The following is a 20,150-nucleotide window of genomic DNA, read 5'->3' as shown; positions in this document are numbered from 1 at the left end:
TTTAAAGAAAATGAGAGTTGCGCCTAATTCTACCACCCCAGCAGTGGCTACTATTGCAGTGTATTTCTTACTTTATCAGCATGAACATTTTCCCGTTCATTAAATACTCTTTGAAAACAAAATTTTCTAATAATTTCATAATAATTCATTGGTACATACATATATATCAATAATTGAATTATGTCCACATTTTTATCTATGTGATTTCCACTTTGCACTGTTTTGCTTACATTTCTTTTTAATAAAATGGAAATGTCCTTGATTTGAATTTGCCTTTTAGGAAAATCAGATGCAGAGAATAAAGTTATCAGCAAGTTTGGATCTTTTTCTGCCACCTTAGAAAATGGGATCTGCCTCTCAATAAGTTACTATGGACCAAGTGGAATGGCCCCAGGTAAAATAAGCACAATAGCAAGGATAAGTGTCCCATGACCAAGGGCATCTGCCCATCCTCAATCTGCTCACATGTTGATAAACTTGTTTTGATTTAATGCCCCTCTTTTCTTAGAAAGGTGGGAATATATGTTTGAGTGTGTACATACGTGTGTGTTTACATGTATGCACATATATAGTTGCTCATACATAGAAAATAACAGTGCTTTGACATTTGAAACAATTTATCATATATACAATTTTACATAGAATCACATATACATACAAAATTATATATATTTCAGTTATCTTTGTTAACTAGCCCGGGAAAATAAGTCTGTTCGTGCCCCCAAAAAGCATGATTTCTCAAAGTATCCTCTTGGTTTTCCACATAATGATATTTTTATGAGTCCTGTGATTGTGGAAATGCTCAGTGTGCTTCAGGACTTAACAGTCTTAAAGGAACCATTCATTGGACATCTTAAAGGATTTCTTTACCCCACATTTAATGAACAAATTCTCCAACTGGAAGCTATTTCCTTACAAACCACAAAATAATATGTCATTTAACCAAGAACCAATTGAGAAATTTTGTGGGCTCCCATGCATTTTACAGGGATATAGGCACACAGATTTAAAAAAAAAAAAAAAAAAGCTTTACAAAATTGGAAGATAATCCCTATGCTACATAGCCTTCAAACTACGTATAGATCATAGTGATCCAACTGTCTGACTTACTATGTAACTCCTTTTCTGCAGAAACTTCATTCCATAGGTTCTTTATAATCTTTTTCTTACCTTGTGCAAATATTGTAGTACTCTAGTGAGTTAGAGAGCCCATTAAATTTGTTAGTATTTTTTATTTATTTGGGATTTTGTCTTTTAATCTTATATTTGGTTTGTTTCTAAGCCAGCATTTGAAGTTATTCTCTGCCTAACAAATTATGTATTAACTCCATTATCACACACATTCACTAAAAAATCCTATCCCTTCTGAACATAGCTTATCGTGATTTCAGATTAAGATATTTATACTCTACTCTCTATCAACTATACTGCTGCTGTTTCCTAGTGATTTCCTTATTCTTGATTTCATCCTTAACTTATTATGCAATTATTCCATTTAAAACAAATGTTCCTAATTTCACATTTATAAGTACTGCATTTGAAAATGTTTATAATATGAAAGAAATAGAAAGGTTTCCAGTGTTCGTGGTTGGAAGAATGACTGTTGTTAAAATGTCTATACTATCTAAAGCAATCTACACACTTAATGCAATCCTTATCAAAATACCAAAAACATTTTTCACACAGCTAGCACAAACAATCCTAAAATTTGTATGGAACCACAAAAGACCCCAAATAGCCAAGGCAATCTTGAAAAGGAAAGCAAAGCTGAGGGCATCACATCTCCGGACTTCAAGTTATATTACAAAGCTGTAGTCATCAAGACAGTATGGTGCTGGCACAAAAATAGACACATATATCAGTGGAACAGAATAGAAAACCCAGAAATAGATTCACAACTATTTTTAGACAAAGCAGGAAAGACTATCCAATGGGAAAAAGACAGTCTCTTCAATAAATGGTGCTGGGAAAACTGGACAGCAACATGCAAAAGAAGGAAATTCAACCTCCTTCTTATACCTTACACAAAAATAAATTCAAAATGAGTGAAATACCTAAATGTGAGACAGAATACTATCAAAATCCTAGAGAAAAACATAGGAAGAAACATTTTCCACATCAGCCATAGCAACTTCTTACTAAACATGTCTCCAGAGGCAGTGTAAACAAAAGTAAAAATGAACTATTGGGACTTCAAGATAAAAAGCTTTTGCACCACAAAGGAAACAATCAACAAAACTAAAAGGCAACTAACAGAATGGGAGAGGATATTTGCAAATGATGTATCAGATAAAGGGCTAGTATCCAAAATCCATAAAGAATTTATCAAACTGAACACCCAAAAAACAAATAATCCAGTTAAGAAATGGGCAGAAGACATGAATAGACATTTTTCCAAAGAAAACATTCAGATAGCTAACAAATACACTCAAAGATGCTCAACATCACTTATAATTAGAGAAAAACAAGTCAAAACTACAAAGAGATGTCACCTCACACCTGTCAGAATGGCTGAAATTAACAACAGAGGAAACAACAGATGTTGGCAAAGATGCAGAGATAGGGGAACCCTCTTACAGTGTTGGTGGGAATCCAAACTGGTGTAGCCACTCTGGAAAACAATATGGAGGTTCCCCAAAAAGTTAAAAATAGAGTTGCCATCTGTTCCAGCAGTATATCAGGTATTTACCCAAAGAATACTAAACCGCTAATTTGGGAAGATATATACAACCATATGCTTATTGCAGCATTATTTACAATAGCCAAATTATGGAAGTAGCTCAAGTGTCCATCAGCAGATGAATGGATAAAGAAGATGTGATATATATGTATTTGTTTGATATAGATAGATAGATATAGATATTTTGATATATATTTGTTTGTTATATATATATATTTGTTTTAGATTATTTATTTATTTATTTATTTGACAGAAATCACAAGTAGGCAGAGAGGCAGGTAGAGAGAGAGGAGGAAGCAGGTTCCCCGCTGAGCAGAGAGTCTGATGCGGAGCTCGATCCCAGGACTCTGGGATCATGACCTGAGCCAAAGGCAGAGGCTTTAACCCACTAAGCCACCCAGGTGCCCCTATATATATTTGTTTTAAACAGAATAATTGCATAATAACATAAAACATAAAAGGAATGAAGTCTCATCATTTGCAACAACATGAATGGAGCTGAGAGTATAATGCTAAGAGAAATAAATCAGTTGGTGAAAGACAAATACTATGATTTCACTCATATGTGGAAGTTAAGAAACGAAACAGGTGAACATAGAGGAAAGTAAAAAAGAAAGAGGCAAACCATAAAACAGACATAACTGAGGCACCTGGGTGGCTCAGTGGATTAAGCCTCTGCCTTCGGCCCAGGTCATGATCTCAGGGTCCTGAGATCGAGCCCCACATCGGGCTCTCTGCTCAGCGGGGAGCCTGCTTCCCACCCCCCCGCCTGCCTCTCTGCCTACTTGTGATCTCTGTCTGTCAAATAAATAAATAAAAATTAAAAAAAAAAAACAGACATAACTATAGAGAGGAAAAAGAGGGTTGCTGGAGGGGAGTGGGCAGGGGGTGGGCTAAATGGATGATAGGTATTAAGGAGGGCAGTTGTGATGAGCACTGGGTCTTACAGGTAATTGATGAATCAGTAAATTCTACTCCTGAAACTAATACTATATGTTAGGTAACTGAAATTTAAAACTTCAAACAAAAATAAGTAAATTAATAAATAAATACTTGGAGAAATAAATTAAAGTCATCCAAATTGGCAAAGATAAGTAAAATTTTCACTATTTGCAGATGAGATGATACTGTACCCAGAAAACCCAAAAGACTCCACCAAAAAACTGTAAAAATGATAAATGAATTCAGTAATGTCACAGGACACAAACACAATGTAGAGAAATCTGTTGCATTTCTATTTACTAATTATGAAGCAGCAGAAAGAGAAATCAAGGAATCAGCCCCATATACAGTTGCACCAAAAACCGTAAGATACCTAGGAATGTGTATAGCAGCATCATCAACAATGGCCAAATTATGGAAATAGCCCAAATGCCTATCGACTAATGAATGGATAAACAAGATGTGGAATATATAAACAATGGAATATTATTCTGCCATAAAGAAGAATGAAATCTTTCCATTTGCAACCACATGGATGGAGCCAGAGAGTATTATGCTAAGCAAAAGAAGTCAGGAAAGAAAAATACCATATGATCTCACTGATCTGTGGAATTTAAGAAACAAATCCAAAGATTATATGGGACTAAAAAGAGAGAGGAAAACTAAAAAACAGACTCTTAACTAAGGAGAACAAACTGATGGTTACCAGAGGGGAGGGGGGATGGTTAAACAGATGATGGGGATTAAGGAGTGTACCTGCCATGACGAGAACAGGATGACATATGGAATTGTTCAATCACTATATTTTACACCTGAAACTAATATAACACTGCATGTTAACTAACCGAAATTAAAATAAAGACTTTAAAAAAAGAAAATGTTTATAATGTGAATAAAAAGTAATGTTTTCTTTCTTGTATATTAAGAAATGGAAGGCATGAGTATTTACAAAAAATATAAATTCCTTAGGAAACCCATAATACTGATATTTAAGAACTTTTATCTGCTGGTGAATAAAAAAAATTTCCAATCCAAGTCTCCTCCCCTTAATCGGGTATATAGCTTTCTAGAGATTATTCATCTTTTTTTTAAGATTTTATTAATTTATTTGACAGACAGAGAAGGAGGGAGCACAAGCAGGGGGAACTGCAGAGGGAGTAGGAGAAGCAGGTTCCCCGCTGAGCAGGAAGCCCTCCCCGGGGCTTGATCCCAGGACACTGAGCTCATGACCTGAGCCGAAGGCAGACCCTTAACCCATTGAGCCACTCAGGCACCCACGGAGCTTATTCATCTTGAGTGAAAATTTATACATATTGATTAATAAATCCCCATTTCCTTCTCCCACAGGCTATGGCAACCACTGTTTTACTCTTTTTATTAACATTATTTATTTTAATTAATTACCATATGATGTGTTATTGGCTTCAGAGGTACAGGTCTGTGACTCTTCAGTCTTATATAATACCCAGTGCTCATTACATCACATATCTTCCTCGATGTCTATCACCCAGTTACCCCAATCCACCAACCTCCCCTCCTGCAACCCTCAGTTTGTTTCCTATGACTAAGAGTCTCTTATGGTTTGTCTTCCTCTCTGGTTTTGACTTATTTTTTCCTTTCTTCCCCTATGATACTCTGTTTTGTTTCTTAAATTCCACAGATCAGTGAGATCATATGATAATTGTCTTTTTCTGACTGACTTATTTTGCTTAGCATAACACCATCTAGTTCCATCCATGTCATTGCAAATAGCAAGATTCCATTTTTTGATGGTTGAATAATATTCCATTTTGTATATATACACCACATCTTCTTTATCTATTCATCCGTTTATGGACATCTGTGCTCTTTCTATAGTTTGGCTATTGTGGACATTACTTCTACAAACCTTGTGGTCAGGTTCCCTTTTGGATCACTACATTTGTATCTTTGGGGTAAATACCCAATAGTGCAATTATTGGGTTGTAGGGTAGCTCTACTTTCAAATTTTTGAAACTCTTTTCCAGAATGGCTGCACCAGCTTGCATTCCCACTAAAAGTGTGAGATGGTTCCCCTTTCTCCCTGTCCTTGCCAACATCTATCCATTCCTGACTTGTTAATTTTAGCCATTCTGACTGGTGTGGTTTTGACTACTGACTGTGGTTTTGATTTGCATTTCCCTGGTGCCAAATGATGCCGAGCATTTTTCATGTGTCTGGTGGCCATTTGGATGTCTTCTTTGGAGAAATGTCTCTTCTTGTCTTCTGCCCATTTCTTGATTGGATTAATTTGTTCTTTGGGTGTTGAATTTGATAAGTTCTTTATAGATTTTGCATACTAGCCCTTTACCTGATATGTCATTTGCAAATATCTTCTCCCATTCTGTCAGTTGCCCTTTAGTTTTGTTGACTGTTTCCTTTTCTGTGCAAAAGCTTTTTATCTTGGTGAAGTCACAATAGTTTATTTTTGCTTTCGTTTCCCTTGCCTTTGGAGAAGTTTGTAGCAAGAAATTGCTGTGGCCAAGGTCAAAGAGGTTGCTGCCTGTGTTCTCCTCTAAGATTTCGATGGATTCCTATCTCACATTTAGGTCATTTGTTCATTTTGAGTCTATTTTTGTGTATGGTGTAAGACAATGGTCCAGTTTCATTCTTCTGCATGTGGCCATGCAATTTTCCCAACACCATTTGTTAAAGAGGCTATCTTTTTTCCCATTGGATATTCTTTCCTGCTTTGATGAAGTTTAGTTGACTATAGATTTGAGGGTCCATTTCTGGGTCCTCTATTCTGTTCCATTGATCTATGTGTCTGTTTTTGTACCAGTGTCGTATTATCTTGATGATTACATTGAATGTGTAAATTGCTTTGCATAGCATAGACATTTTAACAAATTTGTTCTTCTAATCCATGAGCATGAAACGTTTTTCCATTTCTTTGTGTCTTACTCAATTTCTTTCATGAGTGTTCTATAGCTTTTTTTTATTATGTTAGTCACCATACACTACTTCATTAGTTTTTGATATAGTGTTCCATGATTCATTATTTGTGTATAATACCCAGTGCCCATTGCAATATATGCCTCCTTAAAACCCATAACTGGGCTAACCCATCATCCCTCCCCCCCACAAAACCCTCAGGTTTTTTCTCAAAGTCCATACATAGTGTCTCATGGTTCATCTTCCCCTCTGATTCCCCCGCTTCAGTTTTACCTTCTTTCTCCTAATGTCCTCCATACTATTCCCTATGTTCTACACATGAGTGAAACCATATGATAATTGTTTTTCTCTGCCTGACTTATTTCACTTAGCATAATCCCCTCCAGTTCCATCCATGTCAGTACAAATGGTGGGTATTCATCCTTTCTGATGGCTGAATAATATTTCATCGTATATATGAACCACAGTTTCTTTATCTATTCAACTGTCAAAGAGCATATCCGCTCCCTCTACAGTTTGGCTATTGTGAACATCACTGCTATGAGCATTGTGGTGCATGTGCCCTTTCTTTTCACTACATCTGTATCTTTGGGGTAAATACCCAGTAGTGCAATTGCTGGGTTATAAGATAGCTCTATTTTCAACTTTTTGAGGAACCTCCATGCTGTTTTCCAAAGTGGCTGTACCAACTTGCATTCCCACCAACAGTGTAAGAGGGTTCCCCTTTCTCCACATGCTCTCCAACATTTGTTGTTTCCTGCCTTGTTAACTTTTGCCATTCTAACTGTTGAAAGGTGATATCTCAGTGTGGTTTTTATTTGAATTTCCCTGATGGCTAATGATGTTGAACATTGTTCATGTGTCTGTTAGCCATTTGTAGGTCTTCTTTGGAGAAGTGTCTGTTCATGTCTTCTGCCCATTTTTTTACTTGATTATTTGTTTTTTGCATGTTGAGTTTCAGAAGTTCTTATTAGATCTTGCATACCAGTTCTTTATCTTTAATGTCATTTTCAGATATTTTCTCCCATTCTGTGGGTTGCCTCTAGTTTTATTGACTATTTCTTTTGCTATGCAGAAACTTTTTAGCTCAGTGAAGTCCCAAAAGTTCATTTTTGCTTTTGTTTCCCTTGCTTTTGGAGAGGTATCATGAAAGAAGTTGCTGTGGCCAATGTTGAGGAGGTTACTGTCTGTGTTCTCCTCTAGGATTTTGATGGATTCCTGTCTCACATTGAGGTCTTTCATCCATTATAAGTTTTCTGAGTACAGGTCATTTGCCTCTTGGGTTAGTTTTATTCCTAGATATCTTATGGGTTTTGGTGCAATTATAAATGGGATCAGCTCCTTAATTTGTCTTTCTTCTGTCTCATTGTTAGTGTATAGAAATACAACTGATTTGTGTGCATTGATTTTATATCCTGACACTTTGCTGAATTTTTGTATGGGTTCTAGCAATTTTGGGTTAGAGTCTTTGGGGTTTTCTACATAGAGTATCATGTCATCTGCAAAGAGTGAGAGTTTGACTTCTTCTTTGCTGATTCCGATGCATTTTATTTATTTTTGTTGTCTGACTGCTGAGGCTAGGACTTCTAGTGGTTTGTTGAACAGTAATGGAGAAAGTGGACAACCCTGCTGTGTTCCTGACCTTAGGAAAAATGCTCTCAGTTTTTACCCATTGAGGGTGATATTTGCTGTGGTATTTTTCATAGATGGCTTTTATGATATTGAGGTATGTTCCTTCTATTCCTACCCTGTGACAAGGTTTTTTTTTAAGATTTTATTTATTTATTTGACAGAGAGAGATCACAAGTAGGCAGAGAGGCAGGCAGAGAGAGAGGAGGAAGCAGGCTCCCTGCTGAGCAGAGAGCCCGATGCGGGGCTCGATCCCAGGATCCTGAGATCATGAACTGAGCTGAAGGCAGAGGCTTAACCCACTGAGCCACCCAGGTGCCCCACCCTGTGACAAGTTTTAAACAAGAAAGAATGCTGTACTTTGTCAAATGGTTTCTCTGCATCTATTGAGAGCATCATATGGTCTTGACCTATCTTTTATTCATGTAGTGTGTCACACCAATTGCTTTGCAGACATTGAACCAACTTTGCAGTCCAGGAATAAATCCCACTTGGTCATGGTGACTAATCCTTTTAATGTACTGTTGGATCCTATTGGCTAGTATCTTGGTGAGAATTTTGGCATCCATGTTCATCAGGGATACTGGTCTGTAATTCTCCTTTTTTGGTGGGGTCTCTGTCTAGTTTGGGGATCAAGGTAATGCTGGTCTCAGAGAACAAGTTTGAAAGTGTTCCTCCCATTTCCAGTTTTTGGAAGTGCTTCAAAAGAATAGGTATTAATTCTTCTTTTAAATATTTGGTAGAATTCCCCGTGGAAGCTGTCCAGACTGGCATTCTTGTTTGCTGGGAGATTCTTGATTACTGCTGTTGGGGTCCGTTATCAAAGGAACGAGACTGAGACAAAGTGAAAGTTATGCAAAGCCTTATTCTATGCCAAGCATTAGAAGTTGGACTGACCGGCCAGGGAACGAGACTGAGACAAAGTAAAAGTTATGTGAAGCTTTATTCTATGCCAAGCATTAGAAGTCAGACTGACCAGCCAGGGCCACCTCCGAAGAGAGCGCCCCCTCCCAATCTCACAGGCTGGTTTTATAGGGCATAACCGCAGACCCAAGGTATGTGGCTTTTATTGTTAAGGCATTTACTCCCGGAATCGATACCTGGAACCATACCAGGAACTACTGGGGCATTTATTCCCGGAATGAAGTCCATGGATGTAAACAACAATATGGCTACCTAGGCAATATGGAGTTGCTCTGGCTAAGCAGGCCCTAATAGTTAAACAGGTTTTAACATTAAATTGGCCCTAACAACTGCTTCAATTTCCTTGCTGGTTGTGGATCTGTTTAGGTTTTCTGTTTCTTCCTGTTTCAGTTTTGGTAGTTTCTATGTCTCTAGAAGTGCATCCATTTCTTTCAGACTGCCTAATTTGTTGGCATATAATGGCTCATAATATGTTGTCATAATTATTTGTATTTCTGTGGTGTTGGTTGTGATCTCTACTCTTTCATACATGATTTTATTAATTTTGGTCCTTTCTCTTTTCTTTTTGGTAAGTCTGACCAGGGTTTTATCTATCTTATCCATTCTTTCAAAGAACTATCTCCTAGTTTCGTTGATCCGTTCTTCTGTTCCTTTGATTTCTATTTCATTGATTTCTGCTCTGATCCTTATTATTTTTTTTTCTCCTACTTTATTTGCTGTTCTTTCTCCAGCTCCTTTAGATGTTTGGTTAGGTTAGGTTGTGTATTTGAAATCTTTTTTTTTTTTTTAAGATTTTATTTATTTATTTGACACAGAGACAGAGATCTCAAGTAGGCAGAAAGGCAGGCGGGGGGGGGGGGGGGGGGGAAGCAGACTCCCTGCTGAGCAGAGAGCTTGATATGGGGCTCGATCCCAGGACCCTGAGATCATGACCTGAGCTGAAGGCAGAGGCTTAACCCACTGCACCACCCAGGTGCCCCTTGAGATCTTTTTTGTTTCTTGAGGAAGACTTGTAGTGCTATGTACTTCCCTCTTAGGACTGCCTTTCTTGCATATCAAAGATTTTGATCAGTTGTGTTTTCACTTTCATTTCTTTTCATGAATCTTTTAAATTCTTCTTTAATTTCCTGGTTGACCCATTCATTCTTTAGTAGGATGCTCTTTAACTTCCAAGTATTTGAGTAACTTTTGTGTTAGATGTCCTTCTTCTAGGTTCCCATGGAGCACTGTATTTCCTTTATCACAGACTTAACACATGACATTGTACCTGAGGGTTTTTTCATTTGATCTACCGATTGCAAATTCCTTGTAGTCTTCATCATTGGTTATCCAATTCATAGTACATGGTGGTAGGTACTCCATAAATTTTTACTGAATGAGTAGATGGATGGGGATGAGAGGGAGGAGTTTCCAGCTCCCTATAACTGGATGCCATTCACTTATTTATATACTGTACTTCCTATGGGTGAGGAATCTTGCTGGCACTGAGCCACAATGATGAATAAAACCATGGCACATCTATTCAAAAATCTCATTGTCTAGGGTCACCTGGATGGCTCAGTCATTTGAGCACCTGACCCTTGATTTCACCTCAGGTCAAGATCTCAGGGTTGTGAAATCAAGCTCCACATTGGGCTACACACTCAGTGGGGAGTCTGCTTGTGATTCTCTCTCTCCCTCTTCCTCTGCCTCTTCTCCCCTCTTTTTTCCTCTCTCTCTCTCTTTCTCTCAAATAAATAAATATATTTTTTTAAAAAACTCATTGTCTAATGGGAAAAGAATAAATAAATAACTGCTGAATTGCTAGAAATTATATATAAACATAGTACTGGGAACAGTTAGAAAATACTTCAGAGAGAAAGTATAGTATCTGAGGTGGGATTTTAGAGATGAATGGTAACTATCCAGACAAAGCAACAAGGAAAGGGAATTCTTGACATTAAGAACCATTGTGTATAAACATACAATTGTGTAAAAACATAGCATCTTTACAGAAATGAGAGAAATTGAGTGTGGTTGGAGTGGTGGAATGTCAGTACTCAATGCCCCATAAGATCAATGAGTATCAGAGGTGTTTAAATAAAGGATGAGAAGTGATATAATTGGATTTCATATTAGAAATATAATTTTATGATAGTTTCGAAAGTACACTGAAATGGCAGTGTTGGAGGTCCCATACCAGTTTGGGAACTTGTTGTAGAAAATCAAGTAAAAGATCAATGAGAATATGAGGTAAGTTAGGAACAGGTAGGAGAGGCATCATTCAAGAGAAATTTCTGATGGCTTGTTGACTGGTTGGATGTATGAGGTCAGTCAAAAAGAGAAAATGCAAATACCTCACTGTCTAACTTGGGAAATGAGATGCTTGATTGCTCATTAAATGAGATTAAGTACATAGGAGGCTTTCCTTTCCTAGCAGAAGAGAGACTTACTGAGTTTGAAATGTATCCAGTACCACAACCAGGGAGAGATATAGAAAGGCAGTTGGACATATTAATCTGATGCTGAGAAGAAAGGTTATGCCTTGTGATATAAATTTTGGAGTCATCAGCATGCAGATGAGAGTTAGAGCCCCAGTAGTGAGTGAGATACTCAGATCTACTATACATAATAAAAGTGCTCAGTTTTGACTGTATCACAATCATGTGTGATTTTTCATAAATATAAATACCTGTGCCTCATCCCTAGAGAGTGTGATTCAGTGGGTCAAGATGGGGGCCTGAGCTTTTTATAAAAAATTCAATGAGTTATCATTATAAGCAGCCAGAGTTGAGAACATCCACTGTGAGCATAAAGGGAAAAACCCCTGGAATCTAATGACATTTAAGGATTCACAAAAGAGGAAGAACTAGTAAAGGAGACAGAAAAAAATTGTTCAGAGAAGGAAGAGGAAATACAGGGAGAGTATTATCCTGGAACCCAGAGGAGAATAGAATTCCTTTAACACACCAGTGATGCTCAGAAGATTGTGACAAAATTCCTTCAGAGATCAACTTGCTTTTGAGAATTCCAGCAATATTTTTAGATACAGAATAAAATTAATCTTTTACAACTTCTAAAACTTCTTTTTATCAACTCAACTAGAAAAACCTCTTTTCTGAATTTCTTTTTTTGTATCCCTTATTATTTTCCTATTTAATATGTCCTTGTATTAAAGCTATTTGAGTATAATTATTATTAAAATATTTTGGTTTCATAGGGTCTTTTATATATATTTTGTCATTATTGCCCACTGTTCCAAACATGTTGCATATAGGAACCTTTCAAAAAATATTTCTCAAACAGATGGTTGTTGCACTATCTTTAGGAGTTCATAATCTAGATGGGAAGGCAAGAACATGTGAAATAATGATTCAATCAAATATATCAAAATATTAAGTACCTCAGATTTTTAAACTATAATTCTCATTTTTAAATCAACTATATTACCCCTGGAATTTATGTGACTGAAAAATCATTTTCAGCAAGGTAAAAATTGTTGCCAGCTGGTATAAATGCATGGAAACATGTTTGTGGTGTAAACATTTATATATTTATTTAACAAACATAAAATATGAATTCCAATTTACTTGTTTTCTCCTTTTTTCCTGTTATAGAGGATAAGGATCCTAATTTGGAAGCAATGTTGAGTATCCCATCAGCTCTTACTACAACAGTAGTTCCTCTTATAGTGACTGTTCCTCAAAGCAAAGTGAAAGGAAAAACAAAAGGCAAAGAAAAACCTAAAGAATCTCTTAAAGAAGAGGAACACCCAAAAGAAGAAGAGAAAAAGGTACATGGACTTACCATTGATTCCTAAACCCTACTTCTACCTCAGTTTTAACTTTTTTAAAATCATGAGTTACACCAACAGTATCATTTCAGTACATGTATATTGTTGTGCAGATGTATTAACATTCCTTGAAGTTTCAATTTTGAATGAAAAGAAGAGATTTGTACACAGGAGTTGGATCCCTACACCAGGAGACATATTGTCATGTACAAACTGATTCAGGTCTTCCATTCTAAACTCAGAATGAAGAGCTCACCCTTTTTTCCACTCTGGTTCTTTGTTTTTGGTTGGTTATGTTCCTACCATTCTCTAAATACTTTATTTAGTTTTGTTAGATAAGCAACAATTGAAAGAAGAACATTTCAAATTAAATAGGAAGTACTTCCATTTGGTAGATTTGGCCTTAGATATTGATGTGCTACAGGGCTTCTGGCTAAAGAGCAGTTCACCCTCTACTTCCAATACCACCAAATGCAGACACTCACAGAGGCTTTGATTCCAAATGTGTTCCTAATACCAGAATACAGATCAAAAGAATACAGACAAGAAGGAAATCACTAATGAAATCTTGAAAATTTGCTTGGTGAGCTGTACAGTTTGTACAGTGTACAAATTCTCAACTTATTCGAAGAAAAAAATATTAAAAAGTGACCAGAGCTATTGATTTCAGACCTTGGCCCTCTAAAAGTTCTGGTGTTTGTACGTTACTTAACCTCTGCACCATATTTATTTAGCTATACTGGATGACTTTTCTCAATCAGGGTACTTGACCCTTATTAAGTAAAAATTTTACAGTGTTGAGCAGAATAACCTTAGATAATTCATTAATTTACTGAAAGCAATCTGATAACCAATCAGTTCTCCCATAATTTTTAATAAGTGACAATAATAGAAGCGTGGGAGATAATTACTGATTTTATGTGTAATGATAAATTTGTCATGGCAGGTTCATGTCTTTGAACATTATTGTTCATTTTACAGAACTTCATAATTTTTCCTCTTAATTTTGCTTTGTGTTTAATTCTTTTAAAGATTTTATTTATTTATTAATTTGAGATAGAGCAAGAGTGAGAGAGAAAGAGAGAGAGAGCACAAGCAGGGGAAGTAAGAGGCAGAAGGAGAAGCAGTCTCTCCACTGAGCAGGAAGCCCAAAATGGGGCTCAATCCCAGGACTCCAGGATCATAACCTGAGCTGAAGGTAGATGCTTTACTGACTGAGCCACTCAGGTGCCCATTACTTTTTGTTTTTAATTGACTTTTGGCTAACTATTCCAAATTTATTATTTGTTAGTAACAAAGGCAGAACAACCTAAGTGATCCACAGCACAAGACTAGTTAAAATAAACTACAGGTGCAGCAACAGGGTATCAGTTGGGGTGATTTTAGAGGCTAATAAAAGAGAGCCAACTGGAAAACTGAAATGATTATCATGAGGGGTTGGTTGGAAGTAACTAAATAACTTTCATTTTGGGGTCCAAGTAACCAAACAAGGAACTCAGCATAGTTAGCATAAAATGAACTAGGATTTTTGAAGTAGACACACCCAAACTTCATTAGTTTATAAATAATCTTTTTATGTCTTTTTAATTGTTTTTACTTACTACAAAAATAATGCTTATTAGAGAAAAATAATGACACATTTCCTAATAGCATAATATCTTTAACACCCAAACTTTAAAAGATATACCAAGTCGGTAGAGGGCACATAGGTCAGCCCTTAACCCCACACTTGCATACAGAGGCATCTTTCAAGGCCTACTTTAAGCCCCAACTCCTCCATGATCCTTTCCTAATTATTCTGATTAATTTTGATGTCTTCGTTTGTGGGAGGAGAGATGTGCTAACAGTTTGGTACTATAATTTAATTGTTTCACATGTCTGTGTGCCATTCTATGAACAGAATATAAATTACACAAAAGTACAGCCTCATGCATCTTTACAGGCTCAATTGCAGGGCCCACCAGTCCTGGGCAAGTCATATCTTAAGCACTCAGCAAATGCTTGCTTAGTCAAAATAAATCAGTAGCTCATTTAGAAAATTACAAACAATTATTGTTAAATTATTTCCAGGAAGAAGTAGAACCAGAACATGTTTTGCAAGAAACTCCTTATGTTCCTACCTTCCAAAACCTAAATGTGTCTTGCCCCAATGGACTCCTGGTGACCTTCATTGGGCAAGAGCCTACAGGTGAGTGTTAGCCAGCATGGGGTGGGAGGGGGTGGGGCAAATGTCAGACAGAAAACAGTTGAATCACCGTTGAAAACGTGTGTATTTTCATACCAGTTAAACATGTTGATAATGAACAATAGGCTAATAATAACGATGACTAGCATTTTTTGAGCCCCCAGCCCTAAGTACTTAACATATATAAAAATCCACAAATATGGTAAACTAAGTTCTAATAATTCCATTTTACAAAATAAATCGAGGCTTCAGGAGGTTCATTAACTTCCCCAGGTCACTCAGTTCCTAAGTGGCAGAAATTAAAGGTCATTCTTGGTCAGTGATGGCAAGGCTGGTGGACTCTTAACAACTTTGATGGGGTGGGACCCTGTCTTTCTGGCTCTACAGAGGGCCACAGGTATAGTGATTTGCTGGTCTGATCAAATCAAAAGACAGTGAGCAAAAAGTAAGTGGAGGCAAGTACAGGTTAAGTGGTTGAAGGATATCAATCTTGTTCCCAGATATTAGAATGTAATTTTATAAAGTCTGTTATTTTTGTACATGGCCTCTAACTCATTAAGATGACTAAGTAAGTACAAGTAGGACCTCTTTAATTAACATGATGGGGCATCCACATTAGTGACTGAATTTGAATATCACTGATATGGAGGTCCACTCTTGCAGTAGAATTAGCAGATGAAACAAAGCAAGCACTGGCCTGGGACTTGAGATATATATATGTCCCTTTCAGTTGCTTACTATCTCTGGACCATGTTTCTTCATCTGATAAAAGTTTTGTTGTACCAGTGGATCCTGACTTTAATTCACAACCAAATGTCCTCTTTATTATAGTTCCTTATGTACACCACATTTGAAAAAAGAGTATCTATCAAAGAAAAAGAGTATGCCTATTGAAAACTAATTCAATGTCATGTTTACTTGCCACCTAAATGAAAAGAAGCTAAGGGCTGCAGTTGGTCTGGTTTGTCTTAATTTTGTTTTTCTTCATGTGAAACTCTGGAAAGTGAAATTATCTCTCTTAAAGGGTTGTTGAAGCGGGCTGAATAAAATACATATACAAAGCATTTAACATATGTAAACATCTCAGTAAATGTTTATAATGTTATTGTTACTAATACTTCTGTGACTTAGAGGGTATCATGAAGGGCCCTCATTCCAAAATATTTTTCTAACAGCCCAATATAGTCCCTGAAATGCCATCATTACATGTTGATAAACCACTTTGTAAGTTGAGAAGAGGAAAGTATTCAGTTAGCAAAAACTGAATAGTTACTGTATGCCAGAAATTCTCAATGATAATATTTTCTTTTGAAGGAACCTATGAGGTGTTTTTCTCCTTGATTGCTAACTAAGAATAGAACCTTGAGAAAAATCTGGATTTGGTTAGAGATGAGGGGATTATGTTAACTTTGAAAGGTGATGAATGATTTAGGAAGGGCAAGCCTGAGTAACTTCCCCTGGGGCTCCTGACAACCAGGGAACCCCAGAACAGCGTTGTGCATGCAGGGGCAAGAGCTTACTCAAAGGCGAGAAAAAAGTACCCACAGGGAGAAAAGGGAACATCTACGACAGCAAAACTCTGCTTCCTTCCTAATTTTGCCAGGGATATCCTGGAATTCCTTAGAAGAATGGACTATACATGGAGAAGGTACCTATTAAGTACTTGTAGATGACCTTATTCACTACACTTGACTATAACAAGGCAGCAAAACACCAGTGCTCTGGGCCATTTGTCAGGTTATGAAAACTGCCCTATTATTCACATGTAGACAGAAGAATAAAAAAAAATAAGGAAAAAGATAAAACGCCAGCTACACAGCATTGCTCAGTTCACAGGAAGGCTTTCTTTCTTTTCTTTTTTTAAGATCAGAATGTTGTAGATGAGGAACCCACTTGGGACATCATGGTCCGGCAGAGCTACCCCCAGAAGGTGAAGCACTATGATTTCCACAAAACTGTGATGCCACCTGTGGATCAGGAGGCCTCAAGAGTTATCACAAGGCAAGGCACTGTTGTCAAATACATGTTGGATGGATCTACACAGGTAACGGAATGTTAGATAAATAACACTCCTTCTTGCTGCGAAGTACAAACAAGCTGGGGAAAAGAACAGTGTTATCGTAGGCAAGAGGGACAACTCATTTGAAAATGGAGTCACACTTAAAATGACAAATGGAGACTAGTATTGTTTTCTGTGCAATATAGGATACAAACAGACTTATTCTATATATGATCCAGGACTAAATGCAGTGTTTACTTCCTCCCCCTCTCAAGGCACCTGAGAATAATTTTAAAAATACTTTTAAATAATAAATTCATAACGGTACTGGAAAACAACAAAATGGGCCATCAGTGGATCAGAAGATTAGGAGAATTTCTAGAAAATGCAAGTCAGATGAGATCAGACCAATGGAGAAATAAAAGCAAAGTTTAAAGCAAGTGCAAGAGAAAACCTGCAGCAAAATTAAAAATCAGTTCTAACACAGACATTTCACAGAGGGAGCTCTGCACCCAGACAATTAAGTTAGTGTGCCCAGTTAACTCACTACTACCTGGAGGGTGAGAACCAGAAGTCATAATATCCAAAAGCCATATGGCCTGCTCTATACCTCCCCAGTAATTACTGGGAAATTGTTTCTGTAATCAGAGGATACACCACCAAGAAGTGAAAAGGGATTCTCAAGGGGACCGATGACCATGCACGCAAGAATCATCAACCTTAGAGAAAAACCAACTGCATGAAAGTAAATTACAGAATAATCAAAAAATTAAAGAAATAGCATCTAAAAATAAGGATAAATAGTTAAACAAAAAGTTGAAGGTGAGTAAAAGTAACATAGGCAGAGACTTGAGAGGTTAACAGTCTACAAAATAACAATAAAAAAAAAGTTACTGTGGACAAAATAAAGAGTTCTTAGATATTAAACACAATATATTTGACATAATTGGGTGTCAAATCACCGTGTAGCAGTGATCAATATATATATACATATATATATGAAACTAATACAATATTGTATGTCAATATACTTCAATTAAAAATCTTAAAGGAGGGAAAAAAAAAAACAACTGTGAAAAATTAAGGCAGGGAAGCGGATTATGGGGAAGAGAAGAGTTACGAGACATGGAAAAGGGATCTGAAAAATACAATCTCCAGAAAAAGAAAATAGTGGGAGTGAAGACAGAAAATAATGAAAGAAATAATCTAGGGAATTTTCCCAGAGTTAAAAAAAGAAAGAAAGAAAGAAAGAAAGAGAGAGAGAGAGAGAGAGAGAGAGAGAGAAAGAAAGAAAGAGACAAAAAAACAAACTTTGGATTAAACAGGGCAGTCAAGTGCCAAGCAGAATTGATACTAATTATCTTTAAAAGATCATCACGTCATAGTGCAATTTGGGGACTGCACAGGTAGACAATACCAAAAGCTTCCTTAAAGAAACCAGTTACCTCCTATAGAATGAAAACTGAATGGACATTAGATTTCTCATTAGCAGTGCTGGTGGGGGGTTTTGTCATGTTCATACGTTCATTGATAGGCTATAGATACTGATGCAGGTAGATGTATTGATGATACCTATAGACAAGACACATACTAGAGACAGACGTTGATAGAGACTAAACATTTAAACATGTGATAAAATTTTAAATGTAGTTATTATATAAGCTGAAATAGGGCGGGTAATTTTCTAGTTGCACAGAATGGAGAAAATAAAAATAAAACAAATAAATACAAAAAAATAAAAACTCAAGTCAGTCCAATAAAAGACAAGATATAAAAAGAAAAGAAACAACATAGAAAGTACATGGAAAACCATGAATGATATTATGGTGCTGGTTATTGAGCTATAGTCTCTGAGCTCCACAGTTACCATCCTAAAATATGCTTTGTGCTTAGTCTGGAGGTCTGCTAACAGCATTTTCCCTTCGGATTGACTTTAACCTATGCCAGTGTTAACACAATGTTAAATGTTAACCAGCCTCTTCCTTGCTTCTGAGAATGTAGGAACTTCTGCTTTTCCTTCAGGTTCTCTTTGCAGATGGCGTTGTGAGCAATAGTCCTGATTCAGGTCCTGTTTCTCCTCCTGTTGAAATGCCACCAAGTCCTCATAGTGGAGACTTGATGGACACAGTTTCTCAGCAAAAGTCAGAAACAGCACCGTCTGAAATTATCATTCCAAAGAAAGGTAATAATTGAAGAATCTCAGTTGATGATGGGTTTAATAAATCTTACACTTCTCATCTTTTCCATGTATATATTCAAGTATACTCACATGTATACATGTGTGTACATCTTAATTGAATCACAGCATTACACACTGTTTCATGAACTGCTTTTTTCTCTTAGTAATAAATAATGAACATCTTCCTGTGTTGTTGTATACTCTTACACAGCATTAGCTCTAATGCCTGGGCTACTGTTTTAGGGTTAGTTGAGCAGATCAATGATATCAAGGTACTGACTAGGCTTCTCTGGTTCTCTGGACCTCTTCCTCTGAGCCGCAAGCTGGGAAAAGGCCACACCAGCTCTAGGTGTAAGGTTCTCATGTGGTAACTCTCAAAGCAAAAAACAAAGAGAGTGAATATAAGAACTTTCAAGTGTCTCTTTTTGTCAGAGAGGAAAACATTTCCAGATTCCACCCCCTGTCCCCACCAGCAGACCTCCCCTTATATCCCATTGACTAGACCTGGCCAAGTACCTAGGGTAGAAAAACAAACATCTGACGTTTCTGAATTTTTTTCTCAGGAGATGAGCAGTACTATTTGGGGAAAAGAAAATTGAATAACAATTGAGTAAGCAATCAACCGTGCCTGCCATAATCTAATATATGAAATTGTTCTCCTCAGAGATATTTTCAATTGACACCCCCACTTCCAATGCAGTATGAAAATATTTGTTTCCTCATACCCTTGCCAGTGCTGGATTTCCTTATTAATTTGATTTCATAGATAATTAACAATCTTTTATTACATTAATTTACATTTCTTTATTACTGGTGAGGTTAAACATCATTTTTTTCTTTTTGTGAATTTTCTATTCACATATTTTCTCAGTTTACTATTGAGATGTTTATTATTTTCATATTTATTTGTAAGAGTTGTGTGTTTGT

General features: G+C 36.7%; 1 protein-coding gene across 1 annotated transcript in view; it reads left to right on the top strand.

Moving 5' to 3' along the window:
• Window positions 1-20,150, top strand: part of LOC111143066 (sperm associated antigen 17) — a 262,265-nt gene that overhangs the window by 133,070 nt on the left and 109,045 nt on the right. Inside the window, exons 24-29 of the mRNA XM_022496516.1 lie at window positions 281-394; window positions 12,685-12,860; window positions 13,236-13,238; window positions 14,931-15,054; window positions 16,911-17,089; window positions 19,067-19,226. Coding sequence (XP_022352224.1) covers window positions 281-394; window positions 12,685-12,860; window positions 13,236-13,238; window positions 14,931-15,054; window positions 16,911-17,089; window positions 19,067-19,226 — 756 coding nt within the window. The remainder of the gene's footprint in view (window positions 1-280; window positions 395-12,684; window positions 12,861-13,235; window positions 13,239-14,930; window positions 15,055-16,910; window positions 17,090-19,066; window positions 19,227-20,150) is intronic.

Source organism: Enhydra lutris, unplaced genomic scaffold (genome assembly GCF_002288905.1).
Source record: "Enhydra lutris kenyoni isolate GAN:26980312 unplaced genomic scaffold, ASM228890v2 scaffoldscaffold9, whole genome shotgun sequence".
In the NCBI taxonomy this organism is placed as follows: Eukaryota; Metazoa; Chordata; class Mammalia; order Carnivora; family Mustelidae; genus Enhydra; species Enhydra lutris.
The sequence above is the reverse complement of the archived record's forward strand: the minus strand, read 5'-3'. Positions and strand labels throughout refer to the sequence as shown.